General features: G+C 35.0%; 2 protein-coding genes across 5 annotated transcripts; both read left to right on the top strand.

The window, feature by feature from the left end:
* Positions 1-1,324: 1,324 nt before the first annotated feature.
* Positions 1,325-2,255, top strand: LOC142625680 (heavy metal-associated isoprenylated plant protein 43-like). Its single transcript, XM_075799361.1, has 2 exons — positions 1,325-1,526; positions 1,771-2,255. Exons 1-2 carry the CDS (start codon positions 1,442-1,444, stop codon positions 2,073-2,075), a joined length of 390 nt encoding a protein of 129 aa, XP_075655476.1. The 5' UTR covers positions 1,325-1,441; the 3' UTR covers positions 2,076-2,255.
* A 1,639-nt stretch (positions 2,256-3,894) lies between these two features.
* Positions 3,895-11,111, top strand: LOC142625678 (toMV susceptible protein tm-1(GCR26)). Of its 4 annotated transcripts, none has more exons than XM_075799359.1 (12): positions 3,895-3,999; positions 4,172-4,476; positions 5,549-6,205; positions 6,845-7,051; positions 7,367-7,582; positions 7,717-7,939; positions 8,657-8,904; positions 9,080-9,143; positions 9,224-9,297; positions 9,561-9,739; positions 9,833-10,086; positions 10,697-11,111. In XM_075799359.1, exons 2-12 carry the CDS (start codon positions 4,345-4,347, stop codon positions 10,846-10,848), a joined length of 2,406 nt encoding a protein of 801 aa, XP_075655474.1. In that variant the 5' UTR covers positions 3,895-3,999; positions 4,172-4,344; the 3' UTR covers positions 10,849-11,111. The 4 variants fall into 4 exon arrangements, with proteins under 4 accessions (XP_075655474.1, XP_075655473.1, XP_075655472.1 ...); XM_075799358.1 differs by having other exon boundaries at positions 3,913-4,077; XM_075799357.1 differs by having other exon boundaries at positions 3,913-4,476.
* Positions 11,112-22,676: the final 11,565 nt, after the last annotated feature.

Here is a 22,676-nt window from a genome sequence, read left to right as displayed (position 1 = left end):
AACCCTAATCAAGAAGATTCCTACAAGGAAAAAGCTCTAGGAGATAAGCGAATTAAAGAGGTTCTCTCCTATAAGGAAAGAACTTTTGAACCAAGGTACGGATGTCAACCCTACGCTACTATAAAAACCACAAAACCCTCACAAACCAAGGTACGCATAATCTACCCTAACTCTGGCACTCTAGAGTTGTGAAATAAGAGATTTATCTAACTTGATCGTCGGAGAGTTTTTGGTCGGTACCACACCGGTACTCTTTGTAGGTCTTCTTCTTCCCTTTGTGTTGTGCAGGTCCTACTTGGAGCACGTAAGGACCGCGTGACTCACTGACGGTTTTCGGCATCATCATGGACAATAAATAATGGAAACTGATAATGAACTATCATATACCAATTTCAAAATATAAAAATTTATATAAAGAAATTATAAAACTTCATGTATTTGTGCGTGAGGTGGGTTATTTTATTTATTTATTTATTTTTTAAAAAAGGGAAAACGTCCCCCTAGCCTTTTAGACTTCTACTAATTTTGGGGAAAGTTGCTATCAAGGGAGAGATCATGAACTTGATCAATTTTGAATTTTCTAGTCCACAAACGTAAACAATAGCCTTTCTTATCATGACAAGTGCAAAGGAATCAGGACATTTACCTTGAATAGACAAGACTATTTTTGGAGGAAAAGTTTATGCACGCCTCAAGAATAAGATGTATTTATCATATATAGTTTATATGAATCAATGCAATTTGTTTCAACAATTTATAAATAGGTCCCACCGTCTGCTATGTTTTTATTTTTATTTTTTTTATGATAGAGTTTTAACCTATGACGTTCGCTTCTGATGATTGTGCTTGTTATCATCAAACCAAAGTATCAATCGGTTAAGCTAATTGAAACTCACAACTGTTTGTTATGTTATTCTTAATAGCCAAACAAAAAGTTTGTTTGAAAAGTTGTTAAGTATTTATTTCTCTGCTATGTAGGCTATTAGATGCCCAAATTAAGGCTGTATTTATTTCTTCCACTACTCAGTAAGTTATTTCTCAGCTAGGTATGTTGACGTGTTTGCACCAATGTTGCCGATTGTGGACGGCTTATATGACACGAAAACCACAAAAAAAGTCATATTAAAACTCCCAACATCCAACTTAAAAACAATAAAAATCTCAAGTCAATGTTGAATTGGTTGAATCTTCAATCCATTGTGGGGCATATAGTCATGATTAGGTAAGTATTTTATTTATTTTAGTCACAGGAACTTGTGTTAAAGACAATAGTTCTAGTACAAGCTGTTGAAAATGTGCCAAGGAGGGTGAACAACCCAAAGGTTTCGTTACGCCAGTCCTTGTCCTAGTCCTAAACTCTCCTTTAAATAACATTTAATTATCCAAGAAGTCGGTTTGTCATTTCCATTTAGAATAGAGAGAGTTGAAAAGCTCATCTACAATGGTGCAGAGGACTGTCTTGAAGGTCGATATTGCATGCCAAAAATGCAAGAAGAAGCTTTTAAAAGCGGTTTCTTCACTACAAGGTATATACTATTGATCATATTTTGTTTGGAATTAGAATCATAAGCCAACATACATGTAACGTATTAATTTTTATTTTTGCGCCTTTGGTTTTTTCTCTCTTCCATAATCCCTGTGGTCATATGATTCAAAGCCCATACATGTAGCTTAAGGTAGCATTTTTTTTGTGTGGAAAATTCAATATGTGGGAGACTTTAAATAGTGGACTTTGTTATGGTGATCTCTAAATTTTCCTTCAAATTGCAGGGGTTGATAAAGTTGAAGTTGATGAAGGCAAGGGGACTTTGACCGTAACAGGAAGTGCAGATCCATATGAAATCATAATACGTGCAAGAAAAACAGGGAAATTTGCTCAAGTGGTGAGTATTGGGCCTCCTCCAGCTCCACCAAAGCCAGAGGAGAAGAAGCCAGAGGAGAAGAAGACAGAGGAGAAGAAGCCCGATCCAAAGCCCCAAGTTTCCTATGTGCCTCACCACTGTGTATGTGAGAGAGTGGGTGTTATTCATGTTGACCAGTGGCAGGAGCCCAATCCATCATGCACTATACTGTGACAATCCAATACATCACTTCAGATCCATATAGACAAAAACATTATCCATCTCCATCTCATATTTTCTGTGAAGAATTAATGTATCCATCAGATCCACAAAATGATTAATTTTTTCTTTTTCTGGTTAAATGGTTTTGCTTTGTGGTGTGGCTGTTGGCTGATTTATTATTATATTTTTTAGTTGAATTGTGGGTTAATCTGATTTTTTTTTTTGGGACAAAATGAAGAGAATCCCTATTTACATTGTACCCTGGTTCCTGACACAATTGGCAATCATATAAATGAATAAAACTAAAATATTTATATTCCTATTTGAAAATCTTAAATGCATGGTGCAAGTCCGCAACCAATGTTTTACCAAAAAAAAAAAAAAAAAGTCCGCAACCTATGTGGAGAATTTGACTTTCCCTAATCGTGCAATATGCAAATTGCCAATTGCCATGGTGCCTTGTCACGTGGAGGTGGAGGTACCCAACAAACATGGACCTCCACTGAAGTCTAACGAATAGCCACGAGCCATATACCCAAAGTTCAAATACATATACATATATTTAATATTTTTACAAGGCAAATTCCACTTTCACCCCTTATGAATGTCTTTAAAATTTACAAATCTGAGTAATATATATATATATTTTTTTTTTTCTGTTTAAAATATTTTATTGCAAGCAACACAATTCCTAATTAGAATGCCAAACACATGCTGTTGACAGTTGACAGTTGACAAATAAGCAAAAGAAACAGATCAACAAAATTATAAGATAAGGGAAGGCCCATAATATATGGACTTTGCTCCCCCCTCCCTTGAACTCTCTAGATCTTTTTTGAATTGTGACCACTGACCACCAAGACAACTTTTTTTTTTTTTTTGTTGACAAACTAGAAGACAACATTGAGAAGTGCTACATTTATAATATTTTTACAACAAATCATAGGTGATTAATTGTTATTGATTCAAATTTTTCTTAACAGTAAGATTACTGTTTTGCCCCAACAATAACAATCAATAACAACTTGCCACTTAGAATTTATTGTAAAAATTTTGTGGACATATCATTTCTCGACAACATTTGTTTTATTCAATTGGAAGACTCATTCATTTCTTGCTTCCCACACCGAATCCATGACTAAGGCAGTCAATAAGGTGAAATCCCTCACCATACCTACTGGTACATAAATTGAGTGTTTTAAGAATAAATAATACAAGTTCCTTTGTAGAATTTAAAATGTTAGAAAATCTTTACGAAAATACAAAATTAGTTGTTTTCCTAAAAATGATTCATCCAACTGTTTACATTTAATTACAAAATCTAATTCACTTGGTCTGTGTTTGGCCCGATTTAAAATGTTTTTCAAGTATCAAATTTTTTTAGGTGAAGATATTTAAAAAGAAAAAAAAATTTCAAATGTTTGGTTACATTATAAAAAATATGCTGGAAAATAGTCTCCCGTATTTAGTTTTCGTGTAAAATTATTACCCAAAAATAAGTATAAACGCCAAAAATTACACCAAACGGTGTCTCGGCTAGAGTTTCTCTCTTGGTTCGGATGCAGATTGAAATATAGAAGTGTAATTTAGTTAAAGGTAAAATAAAAGTGTAAGAGATTTCACATTAAAAAAGCCCTTATTTTACGGTCAAATTGAAATTAATCATATTTTTCAGTCCTCACACACCCGAGGACGAGGTGTAAAATATTTTCTGTATATGTTTTTCCTCTTTTTAAGCAAAATTACAACATATAAATTTTACAGAAAAACAACCTGCTATATAACATCAAAAACAAGAACAAAACAAATAGCTGAGGTCTCTCTCTGACCACTTAATAATTAGAAAATAAATTCTTCTACTTGGCTTGTACCTAAAATTGGGGTATAGGCTGTATGGCATTAGCAGCAAAGCGTCTCTGATAGACTGACTGATACGGTGAGTGAGTCGGTGACTGTCAGTACCTTTCGGTTGTAACTTGTAACAAATATTTTCTATTTTCAGCGGAAGTATCAAGTATGTGTAAACTTCATCTTCATCTTCATCTTCATCTTCATCTTCGGGCGGTGGATTTTACATATCTAACCCTATACTCTGCTTCAAACTTCAGTCATTGCCCCTCTACCAGCAAGGTGACACTGACAACTGACAACATGAAGATCTTCCTTAGTCGATTTTCTCCATAATTAATATATATTATAAGCAAAGCAAAGCAAGCCAGGCATGCACAATTTTGCAGACCAACTCCGAAATCCGAATCTCTAGAGCTTTGAGAGTTGAAAAATGGCGGACCGTAATCGAACTCTCCGAGTTTTCTGTGTTGGAACGGCCGATACGAAGCTCGACGAGCTCCGATTCCTATCCAACTCAGTCCGATCCAATCTCAACACCTTCTCCAACAACTCTTCTCTAAAGGTATATATATAAACACATTACACTTTCTCTAATTTCCTTTTCCTTTTTTTTGGTTCGTTCAATGTGTGTTGCTTACATGTTTGATTGTAAGAAAATTACTAGTGTTATTACAGAAATTAAAAGAATTCTAATGTAGTGCTTCGTTCATTCTGTGAATTGGATTCAGAGATAAATAGTTTTGACATTTATTATTATGTATTATGTTAAAGTCAAAGCGCAGTGGGAATCCAAATTGAATTTAAATTCTAATCTAATCTAATTTTTGCAATTGTCGTCCAGTTTAATTTTGATGCCAAGTCACCCATTCATAATACTCAACGCGAAAGCCATTAAGGCAACCTCACTCTCCTATTGCCGAACGTGTGTTTTCTTTTTGTGCATAACCACGGGTTACAACTTACAACCTAGTTTTTTGTTTAAATTTTTGGTTGTCTGGAATTCCTTAAATCTTGTTTTGTTTATTTATCACTGTATAAGTAATATTGCCAATCATTTCTGTATCTTAAGATCTATAAGTAGGAGGTCAACCAACTTAAAGATTGTAATTCAGTATGACTTTTTATACCTATCAAATGGTCAAAGTTCATTTTCACAGAGTAGCTCTTTTTAGGGCCATATCCTCTGTTATAGTAAGGGCATCGAGTTTATCCTCTTTCCTACTTGATTTTTGTAATTAGGCGAAATAATTTATGAATCTTTCTTATATTGAGTTACACAACATTTTCTTTAGTTTTATTTTTTATTTTTTTTATGCGGTTCTCTAACAATGTAGGTCAATTGAATAAGTAGGTTACTTTAGTTATTTGTTTTTGTTGTGGAAGAAAAAAAACTATGATTTCTTAAAGTTTAGCCGATGAGTAATTTTAGTTCTTGAAGTTTAAAGTGATCATCTTTAGTCCTTAGACAACGTGACCAATTTAGAAACTAACTTTGTCATCACTCCATAGGGACTAAATGCGATCACTTTAAACCATAAGGACCAAAATTGTTCTTGTTTAGGGACCAACAATGTATTTTGGCCAGAAAACTAATTTGTTCTTGTTTGTTGTTAAATTGCTCATGGAAATGACAGGTACAAGTGGCAATTCTTGATGTTTCTTCTGGGCAGAAGGAGATTGAGAGTCTGGGAGATTTTATATTTGTGCCGAGAAAGGATGTTCTCTCTTGTTATTCTGAGTCAGTTGGGCAAGCCCCAACGTTGCTTCCGGATGACAGAGGCAAAGCTATTGCTATAATGAGTAAAGCACTTGAACGTTTCCTTAAGAAAGCTCATGAGGATGGTGTTGTTGCTGGAGTCATTGGTATTGGAGGCAGTGGGGGGACATCTCTTATATCATCTGCCTTCAGAATTCTTCCGATTGGAGTGCCTAAGGTCATTGTGTCAACAGTCGCTAGTGGTCAAACCGAACCTTATGTTGGGACATCAGATTTAATATTGTTTCCATCGATAGTGGATGTCTGTGGGGTTAATAGTGTAAGTAGAGTTGTGTTCTCAAATGCTGGAGCTGCTTTTGCTGGAATGGTGATTGGAAGGCTTGAGAGATCCAGAGATTTTTCTAGTGTCAATGAAAAATCTACAGTTGGTTTAACGATGTTTGGGGTTACAACTCCATGTGTAAATGCTGTCCAAGAAAGATTGCATAAAGAAGGTTATGAGACCTTGGTTTTTCATGCCACTGGGGTAGGGGGAAAGGCTATGGAGTCTCTTGTTAGAGAGGGATTTATACAGGTACCTCTCTATATATAATCCATTTGCTTCTAAAACTCTAGAGCTTGAACAAGACACATGCTTTGTCAAAAGAAGTGGATCTTTTATGTGTTTAAAAGTTGGCTATAAAAAACTTGAACATTCTCGTATGTTTGGTAGTTGGGAAATTCTAACCAAATTTTTTTTCTAGGTTGTGTTTTGACCTTAAATTTCTAATTGAATTGATGAAGATGTTATCATCATCAATTTTAGGTGACTTAAAACTAGTCTTAGAATAGCTAGTTGAAAACAACGAAAAGTCATCTGCTTAAGCTAGAGATAGGTACTTATGTTTGTTATTGAATGTTTCTTCGGTTAATGTTGGTACTTAAGAGCCAATGATAAATTTTCAAACTTACTTTTGTGTCATATTGTGTTATAATGGTGTACATCGAATAAGAAATCTTTAATTGACTCACATTACCGACTTGCATTGAGTATTTTCTGATTTATATATCTTTCTTTGATTCTGTCTGTCAAGGTGTTCAATATGGGTTGAGTTGGTGGAGCCAGATTATTTAATCCTTATAATTTATCTGTTTTTTTAATCCTTTTTTCCCCAGCTTGGTGATGGCTTCTTCATTTTATATATTTACTCATTTTCATTTTCATTTTACTTAGGGTGTTTTGGACATCACAACAACAGAGGTTGCAGACTATTTAGTTGGCGGTGTCATGGCATGTGACAAGTCCCGCTTTGATGCCATTATAGAGAAGAGGATCCCATTAGTCCTAAGCGTTGGAGCCTTAGACATGGTCAACTTTGGAGCTAAAGATACCATACCTTCTAATTTTCAGCAAAGAAAAATTCATGAACATAATAAACAGGTGATGAGTCTCTATAACCCTTATTCTTCTCTTTGATCTTTGTCATTTTATTCTGGCATTATTTAAGGCATTTAATTGCTTCGATTTTCAAGATACTACTAAAAGTTATCGTCTTAATGTTAATTTATGCATATGACAAAAGAGGTTTCATTTTCCTTGTGATTGTAACGGCAAAACAGAATCTCTGATCTTTGTGTCTCTGCTGGAAGATTGGAATCTCATGTTTTATGGCATAGCAATTGTTTAATACATCCTCAGCTCTGATGAAATTATATATCAGAGTGTGTATGACAGAATCTATATTGCTGTTTTCAGGTTTCACTGATGCGAACTACGCCAGATGAGAATAAAAGATCTGCTGAATTTATAGCAAACAAACTAAACAAGTCATCATCAAAGATCTGTGTTTGCCTGCCACAAAAGGGTATCTCTGCTCTGGATATGCAAGGGATGCCCTTTTATGATCTTGAGGCTACTAATACTCTTATAACTGAACTACAGAGACTTATTCAGACAAATGAAGATCGACAGGTATCATTATTGCTCATTGACTAGAGTGTGTCACAATTTCAACCTTCTCTTTGTGCTTGGGTTTTATTGCCGTAATCTCATACATTAACTATCTTTGTTTACCTTTATAATTAAAATTTGTTAGTGTTTTATAGGTGAAGTTGTATCCTTGTCATATTAATGACTCTGAGTTTGCAAATGCATTGGTTGACTCATTCTTAGAGATCAGTGCTAAGAATTCTAAGGATTCCAGTTTTCTGCAAATTGCTAGTCCTGAAGCCAATCAAGAATTTCAGGAAAATACTGTTTCCAAGATGAATTCGTCAAGCTTTGGGGCCATTCTCTACAGCCCAAGTGACTTCCCAGATGCAAGACCAGGTTTTAGTTTTAACACTTGAATTCATATGATATGTATGAAAGTACAGCTCAATAAAATGAGGCCCTGGTGTTGTTATTGGAAAGTGGTAATTGCTGGTTTTTGTGATAGTAAATTGGTGTTAAATTACCAATTGTTCCAAAAGTTTAAGCTATTGGAATATGATAAATTTAATCATTTAATCAATACTTCTAACCCTTCCTCTCATGTGTGGACCGAAACTACCTTTTAATAAGTGAGGCCCAACACATGAGAATTTAAATGAGAGGTAAAGTGGAAGAAACAGGGATTGAACTCAAGACCTCCTACTCTGATACCAGTTAAATTACCGATTGTCCCAAAAACTTAAGCTATTGGAATATGATAAATTTAATCAATACTTCTAACAATTGGAAATCTTAATTGCATTGTTAATCTTTCATATGATGGATGCATATGTCATTCTGTATTGTCTATGCCTTTGCAATTTCCATCAATGTAGTCTAATTTGTACATGTCCTGTCCACTTGAGTGTCTCTTTTTAGAGATAAAATTTTTTGTCAAAGAAAAAAAGAAAGTATGTAGTTTAATTTGTGATTTAGATTTTATTATGAGAAAAAGCATGTCAATATGTATAACTTGATAACAAATTAACTAAGAAAGAAAAATAAGAATAAAATTAATACTTTTGTATCATGGTGGACTCAGAGCTAACCAGTTACCAATTATTTTTGCAACAGAAACTTTACAAAGAACCAGGTCAATATTGCAGCAGCTGGAAATTCAAATAAGTAAGGGAATCCCAATATTAGGAGCTGGTGCAGGGACAGGCATATCTGCAAAGTTTGAGGAGGCTGGTGGTATTGATCTGATAGTGTTGTACAATTCTGGTCGCTTTCGCATGGCCGGAAGGGGCTCCTTAGCTGGCTTATTGCCTTTTGCTGATGCAAATGCTATAGTACTTGACATGGCCAATGAAGTGTTGCCAGTAAGTTTCAACTGCTTGCTTGAATTAAAAGTTGTTTACAAGAGAGATCTTTGTTAGGAAGCTTTTTATTAAATCATCTGGAAACATTGTCTTAAACTTCTGCTAACTTTCAATTACGTGACTAAGCACGTATCCAAACTCAAATTTCAAAATTTTGGTTGTGAAACGGTAAAAGGTGTCGAGGGAACTAAGAGTCACCATGTTATATAAGAGGGAGAGTGGATCATCACCAGTTTATGGTGAGTTTAACCAGCATCTGACTCAAAAGAAACGTTTGAATCCCATGAATTACAAACTTGAAATTTGTTCAATTTTTCAGATCATAAGAGAAGGGTTGAACATCCTTCTTGTAACTTTTTATTAATACCAATCAACTGGATTCAGGCTGTAAAGGTAATATATTTTAATATGAGATCATTTGGTCAATTATCAACATTTTATTTGTGTAATAGGTTTGTGGATATATTTACTTAACTCTTAGTTCTGTTTCAGTTATCTTATATATATATATGTATGTATGTATGTATAATGTATTTTATAGGATGGCCAACCTTAAAATAAACATGGAAAGACTTGCTTGGTTATGTTTCTCAGTCAATTTCTGCTCCCCCTTTGGTAATATTTGTTACTGAAATGGAGCTCACAAGCACGTATAGGTGGTGAAGAAGGTACCAGTTCTTGCTGGAGTCTGTGCTACCGATCCTTTTCGCCGAATGGATTACTTCTTAAAGCAGGTGGAGTCAATTGGATTCTCTGGGGTGCAAAATTTTCCAACTGTTGGGCTCTTTGATGGTAATTTTAGACAAAATCTTGAAGAAACAGGAATGGGATATGGGTATGCCTTCACAGAAATTTTTACCCTCATTTATACCATTCTGGTGTTTTTTGTGCCTATTAAAGCTATTATTTTTCTTGTTTTAATGATCAGCTTAGAAGTTGAGATGATTGAAAAAGCACATAAACTGGGTCTCTTGACAACCCCATATGCTTTTAACCAAAATGAAGCCGCAGAGATGGCAAAAGCTGGGGCTGATATCATAGTGGCCCATATGGGACTCACAACATCTGGCTCTATAGGTGCACAGACAGCTGTATCGATGGAGGAAAGTGTAGTTCGCGTTCAGGCTATAGCTGATTCTGCACATAGAATCAATCCTAATGTTATTGTGCTCTGTCATGGAGGTATCTAGCAAATATTTGCTTCATGTTATGAAGACTGTTGCGAAGTTTTGGTGTTTCTTTAATTCTGAATTTAGCTTCTTTAATTCTTTTAATTAGTTACTCCTTTGCGTGTGTGTGCATGCACGCACTAGCATGAACATATTCTCTGTGTCTTTGTTAAAGTAATCATTTATCTTCTTTATGGTAGAAAATAGTTTAGAGCCACATACTGTATATTGAATGTTATAGAGCTTTTCTTACAAATTCATAATCTGGATTTGTTCTTATTTTCCAATTATGCTAATGTTGTAATTTCGATTATTTATCTTTATATTTACTTGTAAGTGGAGGAGGGGGATTTGAACCTAGGATTTCTTTGGGCAATGCCATTGAGCCACAAGGCTCTTGCCGCTATTAATCTTATTTATCGTAACAATATGATTATTAAACTGTCAACTCTGGCATCATGCTTGGGCTCATCCTGACTCCAGCTTTTATTTTACCTTGATTTTTGTGCATGGTAACTTTCAACACTCAAAAGAATTTTCAAGGTTGTTTTTCATTTGCCATTCTAAATGTTCTTGGTTCCTTAATCAACATAATCTACAAAACAATCTGGTATACTTTGCAGGTCCTATATCTGGTCCTAGAGAGGCTGAATTCATACTGAAGAGCACGAAAGGAGTGCATGGGTTTTATGGTGCATCAAGCATGGAGAGATTACCGGTTGAACAAGCTATAACAAGCACCGTCCAACAATACAAATTGATTTCCATTGAGTAAAGGTCACTGAATCTTTTCTTGGTCAAGTCCTGTGCTCTATGTATTGTGATACTGTCTTTCTTATCATTGTGAGAATGTGAAAAACTTGGATTTGGGGTTTTATATCAAATAAGCCAATGAGCTTTGTTTCAAAGAGGCACTTCCTCCTCCCACAATAATAGGTGGAGGGTGAGATTGTGGATTCAAAACCCACTAGGTGCTTGTGTAACAAACTAATAAAAAAGATTTTCTCTTACTTATAAAATAAAGAGTTTAATATCAAATAGTTTTCTTAAAAATGCATACTATTTGTAGTCAATGATTTAATTGGATTAATTATTTATGTTAGAAAATAATAGATAAGTGATTAAATTCACAATTTTCTACCAACTTAAAATTTTGGAATTAGTGATAGTTTGTCATAGTATCATGAGAAAGATTACATGGTCTTGAGTTTGAACCATATCTCTACTTTGCCTCTCATTTAAAAATTAAAATTCCGTGTATTGGGCCCACTTATTAAGGGGTAGTTGAGGGTCTGTTTTAGAAAATAATGGTTTTAAGTGTTTAATTCCACAATTTCCTATCAGCTTAAACCTTATAGACTTGTGGTAGTTTATCAATACATTTATGGTAAATGTTGCTAATCCATTTGTAATTCATATATATATAAAAGTATACTGGTCGTGGTATTGAGTACATAACGATGACCATGTTCCACCAAGTGCATTTGCATGTGTGTGCCTTTCTTGAACACCTGCATCTCAAGAAGGTGATGATGAACTACAGATTGTATCATCTCCAAGGGGGAAATCAGAATGCTTTTGAGCTGCACTCCACTCTATGCCAATCCCTTAATTTGGGGGGGGGGGGGGGGGGGGGGGTTTAATTACAAAATTAACTATAACTCGACAGACAGGCTGATGACATTAAAATCTAAAAGAAGTGAGAAGTTCCTTTTCTGCTGTTTCTGTCAAGGGTTTCAGGTGTATCTGCAATGAGGAATTAGCACCTTCCATTTCATGAACATGCAATTACATAAAAAATATATGTTAGGTTTTGGTTTTGGTTTTGTCAGCGGCTTCAGCATTCGGGCAGTCTGGTTTGGATACTTCCAACTCCTCTGTGCTCTAATAATTTTTTCATTGAACTGCTCTATTCTCAAATATTAAGGCAGTGGTAAAGCAATTTTTTTGGCTTGTCTTTTGTTTTAGGACATGATTCCTTGGCTTGTCAAAACCTTGCTAATTATCAATATAAAGGATTGGAGGAACGAGTACATTGTCATCATATTAGAATTGCATACTTCCATTCAATCAGGTTAAAACTAATATTTATTTAAAATTTATATTCGTTTAATTTCTTTAGTTTCTTTTAGTTTCATGATATCCGTATACTTGCAGTCTAATAGAAAACCCAAGTAATATCTTATGCAACACTCCTCTCATACTTTAGGACTTACACAAGTGGACCTCTCATGCATGTAAGAGTGATATTGCATATAGTACATTATCCCATAAATATCGAAAATTTAAGCATTTATCTGGAGTTTGACACCCGTATGCTTCTGAGGCATTTAAGGGACCTATATTACCGTGTGATGCTTGGTACACAATAAGTCAAGAACATATAGTAGGTGATAATCCATACCACCACACTATGTTTTCATTTGGGAAAAAAAAAACTGGAAGTTTACTGTCTATGTGACTCAACATGCAATCTCTATTTCTATGTTATGAGGTTCATCTTATAAAGATAAAAATGCTACTAGAAGGTTCACTTCATTTAAACAAGGTTGCGCATATTTCTGGCAAGTTGTTCCCATCTTTCAAGCATGCATGCTAGTTACTTCTTAAACTTTGGCATAGAGAATGAATTCTCTGGACTCATCTTTGCTTACTTCCCACCTCTTACGGGCTTCAAAGTTATTGGACAGCTACTTCTCAGTCTAGGAATATGTGCCTTCTTTTCTAGGCAAGTATCAAGATCATCAACTGTCCACCTACACAATGAACGGGGAGTGTTATTATACACTGCCACAGGCTAAAATCGTGTTTTGAAAAATACGATTTCAGTTATGTTTTCAAAACACACAATTTCACAATGTGTGTACGGAAGTGTGTGATAAATTGTGTGCAACAAGATTTACTGGTTGTTATCAGTAGAAGAAAGCAAAATGGAATATTAGTGCAGTGAAAAAATAACTCACTTGTATCCAATAGTCAGTCTCTGTAAATAGACCAAAATCGTCACTTCTGCCATATTCATTCCTAAGCATGTCCTGGGTCCTGATCCAAAAGCTATGAAACTATATGGCTTTTGCATTTCCTGGAGGATAAATGCAGATTCGTTACTTTATGTCATAAGCCTAAAAGCTATTACTGCAGCACATACCAAAACAAATATGGGAACATCAAGAGCTGGCCGGAGAGCTAATTACATCAAATCTTGATGGATCGAATTGCATAGGGTCCCTTTGTACAGATCTGGGTCATAGTGTATACAAGTTGCACCAATGTTTACATGCCGTCCTTTCTTTATCTCAAAGCCTGCCATACACATGCACAAATGGAGGAGAAAAGTTGATAAAGAAAATGGAAGTAACAGCTTTTGTGAGTGAGAATCGATAGTCACAACTTCGATGAAGTTTACAAAAGGACCCACGATGAGCGTTCTTTTTAATCATATAACTAGTTTCTTGTTTACATATCTATGTTTTAAGTTCATATTTTTTAAAATCACTTTTAAAATTAATATGAATAGTAAATAATTTGTTATTTGGGATTATAAATGTCGTAAAAATTCATATTATGTTCTGATATATTTCATGTCACTTATCAATTTAGACACAACTATTTAATTATTATAATAACACTATACTTACAAAATGTTGGGTTAAGATAGTTTAACTCCAGTTAATTAATTCAATTACTCAAGTTGATTAATTAGTTAAATTACATGCAAATCGTGGAGGCACCAACAAATCACAAATTAACTAAATGCAAAAATGAAAAATAAATTAGACACAATGATTTGTTGATAAATAGGGAAAACCTCTTGCAAGGTAAAAACCCCACCGAGTGAATTTAAGGTCATCACTCTCAAGAATCTACTAATCAATAATCAAGCGGTTATAAGTATGAGAAATTTTACCACTACCCTAGCCTATCCCAAAATGCTAACTTACAGTTAAATCTTTTCTCCAATACCCAATTGGGCTTGATTTTGTAGTAAACTTCTTTTCTTTGTTGTACAAATCTCTAATCTGTGACTAACTCCTTTGCACAGATCATAGTACGTGACTAACTCCACAGCACGTGACTAACTCCACAGCAACCATTTGATTGTTGTAGTTGATTTGCAATAACTTCACATAGAAACACCAATAAGATCTTCAATGTTGGTGTTAGAGAATTTGCTTAGTTGTGAAATCCAAAGGTGTACAAGAATCGCAGCAAGAATTATTTCTTCTATAGGAGGAGGCTAGGGTTTCAAAAAGAAAACCTTATGAAACTTTCTAGGGTTAGGGTTTTCTTTCTCCACCTCCTTATCTAAATAAGAGCTTAATGTGCATTTTAAATAGGCTCTTCTATTCCAATTAGGTTTACACAAATCTTGATCTTTCCTAGTCCTATAAGGATTATTCAAACTCATAAACAATTAGCCTTTAGGAATCAAAACGTTGCAAACTATATCAGAATTCCCGTAAGCTCGATAGATCGAGATAGGTATCGAGCTTCAGTAAACCTCGATAGATCGCAGGTATCGAGGAGGTATCGAGAACTACGTATTCAGCTTTTCTTAAGCAATTCTTGAGTAATCTTCATGTCTTCAATGTAACCACTTGTAGTGATTATCTTGAACCTACTTGAATTTACCCAAATACAAGTAAAGTGAGTTTTGTCATCATAGGATATGCCAATTACATGAAAATATGAATCTAACACAAAAGTCAATTTATAGACAATCACACAACCATTACTTGAATCTATAATTTATATATGTATATCTATAATTTTTTTAAATATATTTTATTATGTGTTTGTATATCTTATGATACACGCTATTATACAATACACAATATAGAAAAATTAAAAATGAATTCACGATATGATTCACGTTTTGACAACAATGGATTAAAAGATTAATTTGTAATAAAAAAATTAATCAAAATACTAATAGTAAAAGATCAAGGTATGAAAGCTCGGATTTGTGTTAAAAACACAAGAGCTGTTTAGACCCCAAATTAAAAAAAAAAATTACGGCTCGGTTGATTTTACTCTAACTTAAACTAAGTGCGAAATAGAGTAAATGCGATCGAACAAACAATAAAGTTACTCTAAGCCATATTCATCATATCACAGTAGTAAAATGAAAGCTAAAAGAGTAGAGAAGAGAAATGCAAATACAAGATAACACGTCGATGTGTTATCGAAGATGAAACCAAAGAACTCGGCGAAAAACCTCTCCGTTGCACTCCAAGCGGTAAATCAATCCACTAGATTGTAAGTTGGGATACATGAATAGCAAGAGACCCTCCAAACCTAATCTACCTAGTGCACCTATGCCCTCCAAGCTCCTACTCCAACAAGTCTTCTCAGAACCTTATCTTGTCTAGCTTTCCGAATCCCGCAATACGCCCGATTGCATCCGCCAAAGCTTGGCTTCTTCCAATGCTTCCTAGTAGCACCAAAACTCCACTTAACACTCAGAATGGGTGTGGTAAGTGTTTGAGCTATCAACCTCTCAAAGATTTGGATATGGAGAGGTAGGAGTTGAGGAAAACTACAATGGATTGTGTAGAGGATTATAGGTATGACAATCTCTAACTCTCAAGGGTTTGTGGCTAGGGTTTTCTCTCTAAAAGCACTCCTTTCAATATGTGGGTAATGTGGGTATATATAGTGTGTATGAAGATGTAGTGGAGTAGATATGACAAAATAACAAAACACATTATTTCGCTGGTATTTCGCGGGAATGCCTTATCCGCGAGACACTAGCGAAAACCAGCTGTCACAATCTGTCATGACTCTTTGCATTCCAGTCATGTGCTGAGCACATGCTTCACTTCGCGGGAAGGCTACTCGCAAACTACTTGCGAAACTCCTTTGCTCTTCAATGATGCCTTGAGTCTTCACACTCTCGCTCACACATAAACCTTACAAATAAATCTCACATAAAATACAGGGTACATAAGATTGAATATAATTATAATAAAATTTGGCATGGAATTAAAGCCAACACAAAATAGTTGTAAATTACAACTTTACAAGGTGGAATTGGACTTTAGGGCCAAAAGTCTAATAACAAAGCCCATTAAACTCGAAATGTACTATAAAAAAGAAATAAATGATCGGACTCAGTCCCACACCCAGACTTGAATTTCACTTCCAAGTTTCATTTTTAACACTCAAATTCTCTCTCTCTCAGAACAACTAGATTCAGGTACGAAACTCAAATCCTAATAACATATAAACTTTCAATTGTGTTTTAGTGTTTGTTACTTTATTTAATTGGAATTTGATTTAGGTTAGGTTTGAAGTTTAATATAATGTGATTTAAAATCAGTGTATATATTTAGGTTCAAAATCTGTGCAGGAGTGGATTTGTGTTTTCAAGTTCTCGATGGTTTGAAATTTAATTGTGATTGTGTTTGAAACTCGTCTGTGTATATGTTTAGTAGTAAATAACCCTAGGTTCATGAATTTGAATTTGAAATTTGTTTTTGAATTTATAGGATTGAAATTATGTTTACAAAGCAATTTATAGGTCATATGCCTAATTGAACTCTGTTTTTGAATAGGATTGGGAAATGACCTAATTGATTTTTTTTTTGAATTGTTGATTTTAAAGGATTGTGAAATTGCCTAATCAATTTTTATTTTTGAATTGTATAGGTGGAAATGGAAAATGATGATAGGTCATGTGCTGTGTGTAAACAATGATGCAAAATCAGTTACATCTTTGCTGGTGTTTTAACTGACAAACGGTCATGGAATTACAATTCGTTGAAGGCCGTCTTTGAAGATTAAGAATTAAAATGTATGCTGTGGAATGTGAACCAAATTGAAAGAGAATCTGTTATTGACTCTTTAATCAACAAATCAAAATGGGGAATTCATGGCCTAGTGTTTTGATACGCCTCCCACGCTGCAAAACTTTCCAGGCAGCTTGGATCCATTGAACTCATTGTTCATTCTCTTTAGCTAGAAGTGCAATCACTTTTCTTCCAATGGGTAGAGACTATCCTACAATAGCAAGAACCTAATGCACACGCACTAATGCAAATTCAGAACAATCTATTTTGAATAATTCCTAACGATACCAATAGGAAGTATAGTAAAAATAGAAAATATGATTGAAAAAAAAAGAGAGTACAAACTATAGACTAGTTATATGAGTGATGTGTAGAGTATATCATTTCAGGTTAGAACCTGCGTTCAAGTGCGCAGATACACACAAGTGACTTTTAGGTATACCCAAAAACTACAAGAGTCTTTACATTGTTGTAATTGATTTTAATAAAGTGATAATTCTTTCTCACTCTCTCTCTTGGCATGTGAGAACTGATAACTCGCTCTCTCTCTCTCTCTCTTGGTGCTCTTAGCGTGAGAGAACTGATAATATACACTTGGAACCACTTGTCCTAAATTTGGTAATAGACATGTGTGAAGGATTCAACTGCCCTAGATTGTAAGTGTCTCTTGCTAAGAAAAAACAAGCCATGGAGTGTAGACACCCCATTTCTTACCCATGATTAAACCTTGGAAGAGTGCAAAATGGTCATTTTATGTACCACAAAAATCATTGTTGCATTTAGTCACTAACTTGTTCATCACATGATATGAAAATGATCTTGAGGTTTCAACAATCACAATAATACATTTGGTTTCCAAATCGGATGGTCGGATCGAAATATACCACAAGATTAAGTTTTAACGGTCTACATGCATTCATTTGGGTGAAACTTATCACGTGTGATTAATTGAAATTAATTTTGATTGGTTGTTAATTAAAATTCATTAAATAACTTCTATGATTGGTTAAGTATTTTTCTTAAACTGTGATTTGTTGCATGAGAATAAAACAAGTAAATTGATTAACGTTAAATTTGGATAGATTATTATATTTTTGTAGAAATTATCCTAAAGATAATTGTAAGGTCCCGTTTTGCACCTAAGCCCACAAATGGAAGGGGATAGGCTCAAAGAGCCCAATACAATGAATTTCCAGAGAGTGGCTAGAAATTCAGTTTTTCATGAGTTTTGCTAGTAATAACGTTGGACTGAAATGACAATAAGAGGAAATTGGAACAATTTCAATAGTGAAAACTATCCTCGGTCTTAAGTCGAGGAGGTTGGTTCTTATATTTCACTCTCTTAAGGACAAATTACAAATGTTGTTCTTATGTCTACAATGTTTTCTTTCTTCATCTCCTTTTTTCTCGATCCATCTTCTCCGGGACCTTCTTCCCTCTTATACTTCCTTTCCCCTCTCATTTTTGCTTTCCACATGTAGGTCTAGATTGCTAATGTTGATACTTATCCCATCAGCACCTTCCGGAAGTCTTTAGATAATAGCTATAAGGTTAAAAATCACTGTTCAGATATTACTTCTTCATTAATGCGGTAAGAGATTTAGATACAGAGCATTTAATGCAGTGGTAGTAGCTTTCTCTTAAATATTTCATAACTGTTCCTGCTCTCTGTGCCCCCGTGAAACATATCTTCATCCACAAGACCTCCTAGAAGATCATTCTGGACAACATGATGAACCATCTAATCCTTACTTCGCTTAGCTGAGGAGATACCCCTCCTCGGATTACCTCTCTCAGCTTCTTCTGTCACAATTTGCCTATGGATCTCTAGGTCTGACATCTTCATTGCTATCAATTTGTCCTTGGACAAGTGAACAACCTCGGACATAGCCCATGACCCAAAGATGCACTTCGGGTCTTTTATCCCTACAATAATTATTTTAAAATCCTAATTATTATTTTGGAATGAATTTTATTATGAAAATAACTCTAGAACAAGTCCAAGTACATTTTCAAACTCTGGAAAATGCTAAAAATAGTCCAAAATGTGCAAAAAGCCAAAATTGGACGAAACTGTCGGAATGCCAAATCGACATTTCAAAAGTTCCGATCGGAACTTTAACAATGCCAATTGACACATTCTTAAGATATTCCCTGATTTGTTTTATTTGACTTAAAACTCATCCAAATCCATTTTTTTAGAGATAAACCCTACCCTATTTTGTATCTAATAACTTCCAAGTTAGATCTAACCTATTTTCTAAGCTATTTACACCTCTATAAGTAGAGGGAAATACTCATCATTCAGCACCCTGACCTCTTTAACGTTAGAGAGACTTTTGAAGCTCTATCGCTATTCTGATCTTCACTAGTTTAGAATTTCTGTAGAAATTTCCCTTCAATCCAAGTTTTTGTTACAATAAGGACATCAAGACTATTTGTGTTAACCATATTAGTAATTGATTGTTGGAAGTTTAGGCTAAGAGCCCCTCTACAATTCCACACTATGATACTCATTATTAAATAATGGATAGGGAACAAACAAAAATCGATAGATGGATTCATCTTCCCCCATTCTACCAACTCTAGCCTTACTATCCTCAAGAATAGGCGTTTGGCTTCTTCGCCAGGCACTAGAGTCAATATATTCTCTAGGACTTGCATCTCTCTCTTGTATGACTTGATCATCAGGCTCATACATTTTACTTAGTGAAAATGTTCCTAGATACTTCCTACCACGTGTGTGGGTATGCATTCAAGGCTTATGCTGCAGATGCATATTCATGCTTCAGTGGGTGTATGATCTACCACGTGTGTAATTGCCCCTATCCATGCCAGTTAGTGACATTAGTTTTCTCATATATATGACACACATTATGTGTTCGATACGGTGAGCCTCTATGTATCTTGGTTTGAGCATATTAATGCATGCTGTATACATTAGACATGAAACTCTAGTGCACTGTGTCGCACCTAGCGCGAAATTCTGCCGGATTTTCGCCGTGAGGATAACATTATTGTTGCTTTAAAGTTGAGTTTTAGGGCAGGTACAAATGCATGCGCACACATATTGTTGATGCCTAGTGGCCTTCAACCACCTAGGACGACGACACGTGCTCTCCATACTTGTGGATAAGGCTCGTAGAAACGGGGGGTGAAGTGCTTATGCGGCGTCCTTGTTCCCCCTCTCTTCCCTCTTGTTAAGAATGATGCATGCTCTTGGGTGTGAACTATGACGAACGAGTAATTTTTAATTAAGGTTCAGAAGTTGCTACTAATCGTTGGATTTTTCTAAGGTGTGATTGGTCACCTAACTCTATGTTGATTTTATTACCAGTCCTAAGTTAAGAAAAAGTCAGTTTTTCCTAATCTAAATGGATTTGAAAGTCTAGTTATGTGTGGATAATGTGTTAGGCACTCCACAACACTTGTCGTGAGACAGTCATTTGTTTTAATAAAATATTAATTTTTCTTCATGAGGCATCCTTGTTCCCCCTCTCTTCCCTCTTTTTGAGAATGATGCACACTCTTGGGTGTGAACTATGACTAACAAGTCATTTTTAGTTAAGGTTCAGAAGTCGCCACCAATCGTTAGGTTTTTCTAAGGTGTGATTGGTCACCTAATTCTATATTGATTTTATTATCAATCCTAGGTTAAGAAAAAATCGGTTACTTCCTAATCTAAATGGATTTGAAAGTCTGGTTACATGTGGGGAAGATATTAGGCACCCTATAACAACAGTCGTGAGATAGTCCTTTATTTTAATAAAATCTTAATTTTTCGTCATGCGGCATTCTTGTTCCCCCTCTCTCTTCCATCTTTTCGAGAATGATGCATGCTCTTGGGTGTGAACTATGGCTAACAAGTCAATTTTAATTAAGGTTCAGAAGTTGCCACCAATTGTTGGGTTTTTCTAAGGTGTGATTGGTCACCTGACTCTGTTGATTTTATTACCAATCCTAGGTTAAGAAAAAGTCTTTTTATTTTATTTTTTTTTTCTAAATGGATTTGAAAGTATGGTTATGTGTGGGGAAGGTGTTAGGCACCCCACAGCACTTGTCGTGAGATAGTCCTTTGTTTTGATAAAATCTTAATTTTTAGTCATTGGCAGATAAAAACAAGCTATTGGCATTTGCTTTCGGGGCTTTAAAGAATTTAGACTTTGATGTTTGATTTGGGAAAGGTGTGTGACATTTATTGATGCTTTGCTAGCATATTGGAATTGTCACCAAATTTCGATGACGAAAATCCAGCAGTACTTCGCCTTATTTTTGTGGTGAAAATCCGATAGCATTTCGGGTCAGATGCATTGAGGCACGCATTTCCCAAATCAAACCTCAAATTCCAAATTGTTTAAAGCTCCGAAAGCTAATGCCAATAGCTAGTTTTTATTTGCCAATGATGAAAATTTAAGATTTTATCAAAACAAAGGACTATCTCACAACAAGTGTTAAAGGGTGCCTAATACCTTCCCCACACGTAATCAGACTTTTAAATCCATTTAGATTAGGAAAAAACTGACTTTTTCTTAACCTAGGATTGATAATAAAATCAACATAGAGTTAGGTGACTAATCACACCTTAGAAAAACCCAATGATTGGTAGCGACTTTTGAACCTTAATTAAAAATGACTTGCTAGTTATAGTTCACACCCAAGAGCGTGCATCATTCTTAAAAAGAGGAAATAGAGGGGGAATAAGGACGCCACATGACGAAAAATTAAGATTTTATCAAAACTAATGACTGTCTCACGCAGGGACGGACCCAAGATTTCAAGCTGGAGGGGGGGGGGGCCAAAGATAAGCGGAATTTTTTTTTTCAAATATGCATCCATATAGTATTAATAAACTATCAACCAAAACAAATACCCAAAAATCATTGTTTCTTAATATATTAAGATACAATGATTTTTGGCAATCTCACGTTGACTTTGGAAGAATTTGAATCTTTTCTTTTGAAAAAAATGAAAAAATCAAGCATTGTAGTTGATTTTTTCATGCTTTACAAAATTTGTGTGACAATTTTCTTAAATTTGTTTGTTGACAATTTTCTGTATTATAAGATTTGTTTTTTTCTTTTTATCTTTGGTCTGCCTTTATTTATCTTTGTCTCTGACATTAACCCACTAACCCAATCCCACTACGACACTATCGACACTATCGACACTACAAATTTATTTAGCACACAGCCCTACTAACAACAAATTTTCTTTACTTTACTCTCTCTTTTTTTTTTTTTTTTTTTTTTTTTTTTTTCTGTTACAGTATCACTTGTCCCTATTATGTCCAACCACTAGTCAAACAAACACTTCTCTACAAACTCTACTCTCTCTCTCTATCTCTATTATCTATATAATACAAAAGAGAGTCACAAACACACATAGAGTGACAAAGAGTCAAAGCCAAAAAGCCCAGAAAAAAAAAAAACACCACAGGCAATAAAAACATCATCAGTCAATTCACAGTTCATCTTCATCACTCATCATCAGTTCAATTAAAAATTTAAAACACAAACACTCCACAAGCAAGCACAAACATTTTATTTATTTTTTAGGTTTTGAAGGAAATTAGGAAAGGATCATAGATTAGATACTTGTGAAGGCTCAAGCAACTGGCGGTGGTGGCAAGATAGGGCTCATGTGGGCGGCGGTGACAGCCGGGCGTGATGATGGCGGCGTCGGTGTGGGGTAGTCTGTACTAGGTCTGGGTAGACTCTCGCTGTCTCGCGTTGGCATCGGCATGGCGTGGGTAGTCTCGCCTCTCTATCTCTCGCAGTCTCTGTCTTGCCTCTCTATCTCTCTCACTCTCTGT

This window comes from Castanea sativa, chromosome 2 (genome assembly GCF_040712315.1).
Source record: "Castanea sativa cultivar Marrone di Chiusa Pesio chromosome 2, ASM4071231v1".
Classification (NCBI taxonomy): domain Eukaryota; kingdom Viridiplantae; phylum Streptophyta; class Magnoliopsida; order Fagales; family Fagaceae; genus Castanea; species Castanea sativa.
The sequence above is the reverse complement of the archived record's forward strand: the minus strand, read 5'-3'. Positions and strand labels throughout refer to the sequence as shown.

Coding starts and splice junctions, on each gene's coding strand:
- LOC142625680 (XM_075799361.1), top strand. CDS start 1,442: ATGGTGCAGAGGACTGTCTTGAAGGTCGATATTGCATGCCAAAAATGC. Junction 1,527..1,770: donor AGCGGTTTCTTCACTACAAG/GTATATACTATT, acceptor TTCAAATTGCAG/GGGTTGATAAAGTTGAAGTT.
- LOC142625678 (XM_075799359.1), top strand. CDS start 4,345: ATGGCGGACCGTAATCGAACTCTCCGAGTTTTCTGTGTTGGAACGGCC. Junction 6,206..6,844: donor TTAGAGAGGGATTTATACAG/GTACCTCTCTAT, acceptor CATTTTACTTAG/GGTGTTTTGGACATCACAAC. Junction 9,298..9,560: donor ACTGGATTCAGGCTGTAAAG/GTAATATATTTT, acceptor AAGCACGTATAG/GTGGTGAAGAAGGTACCAGT.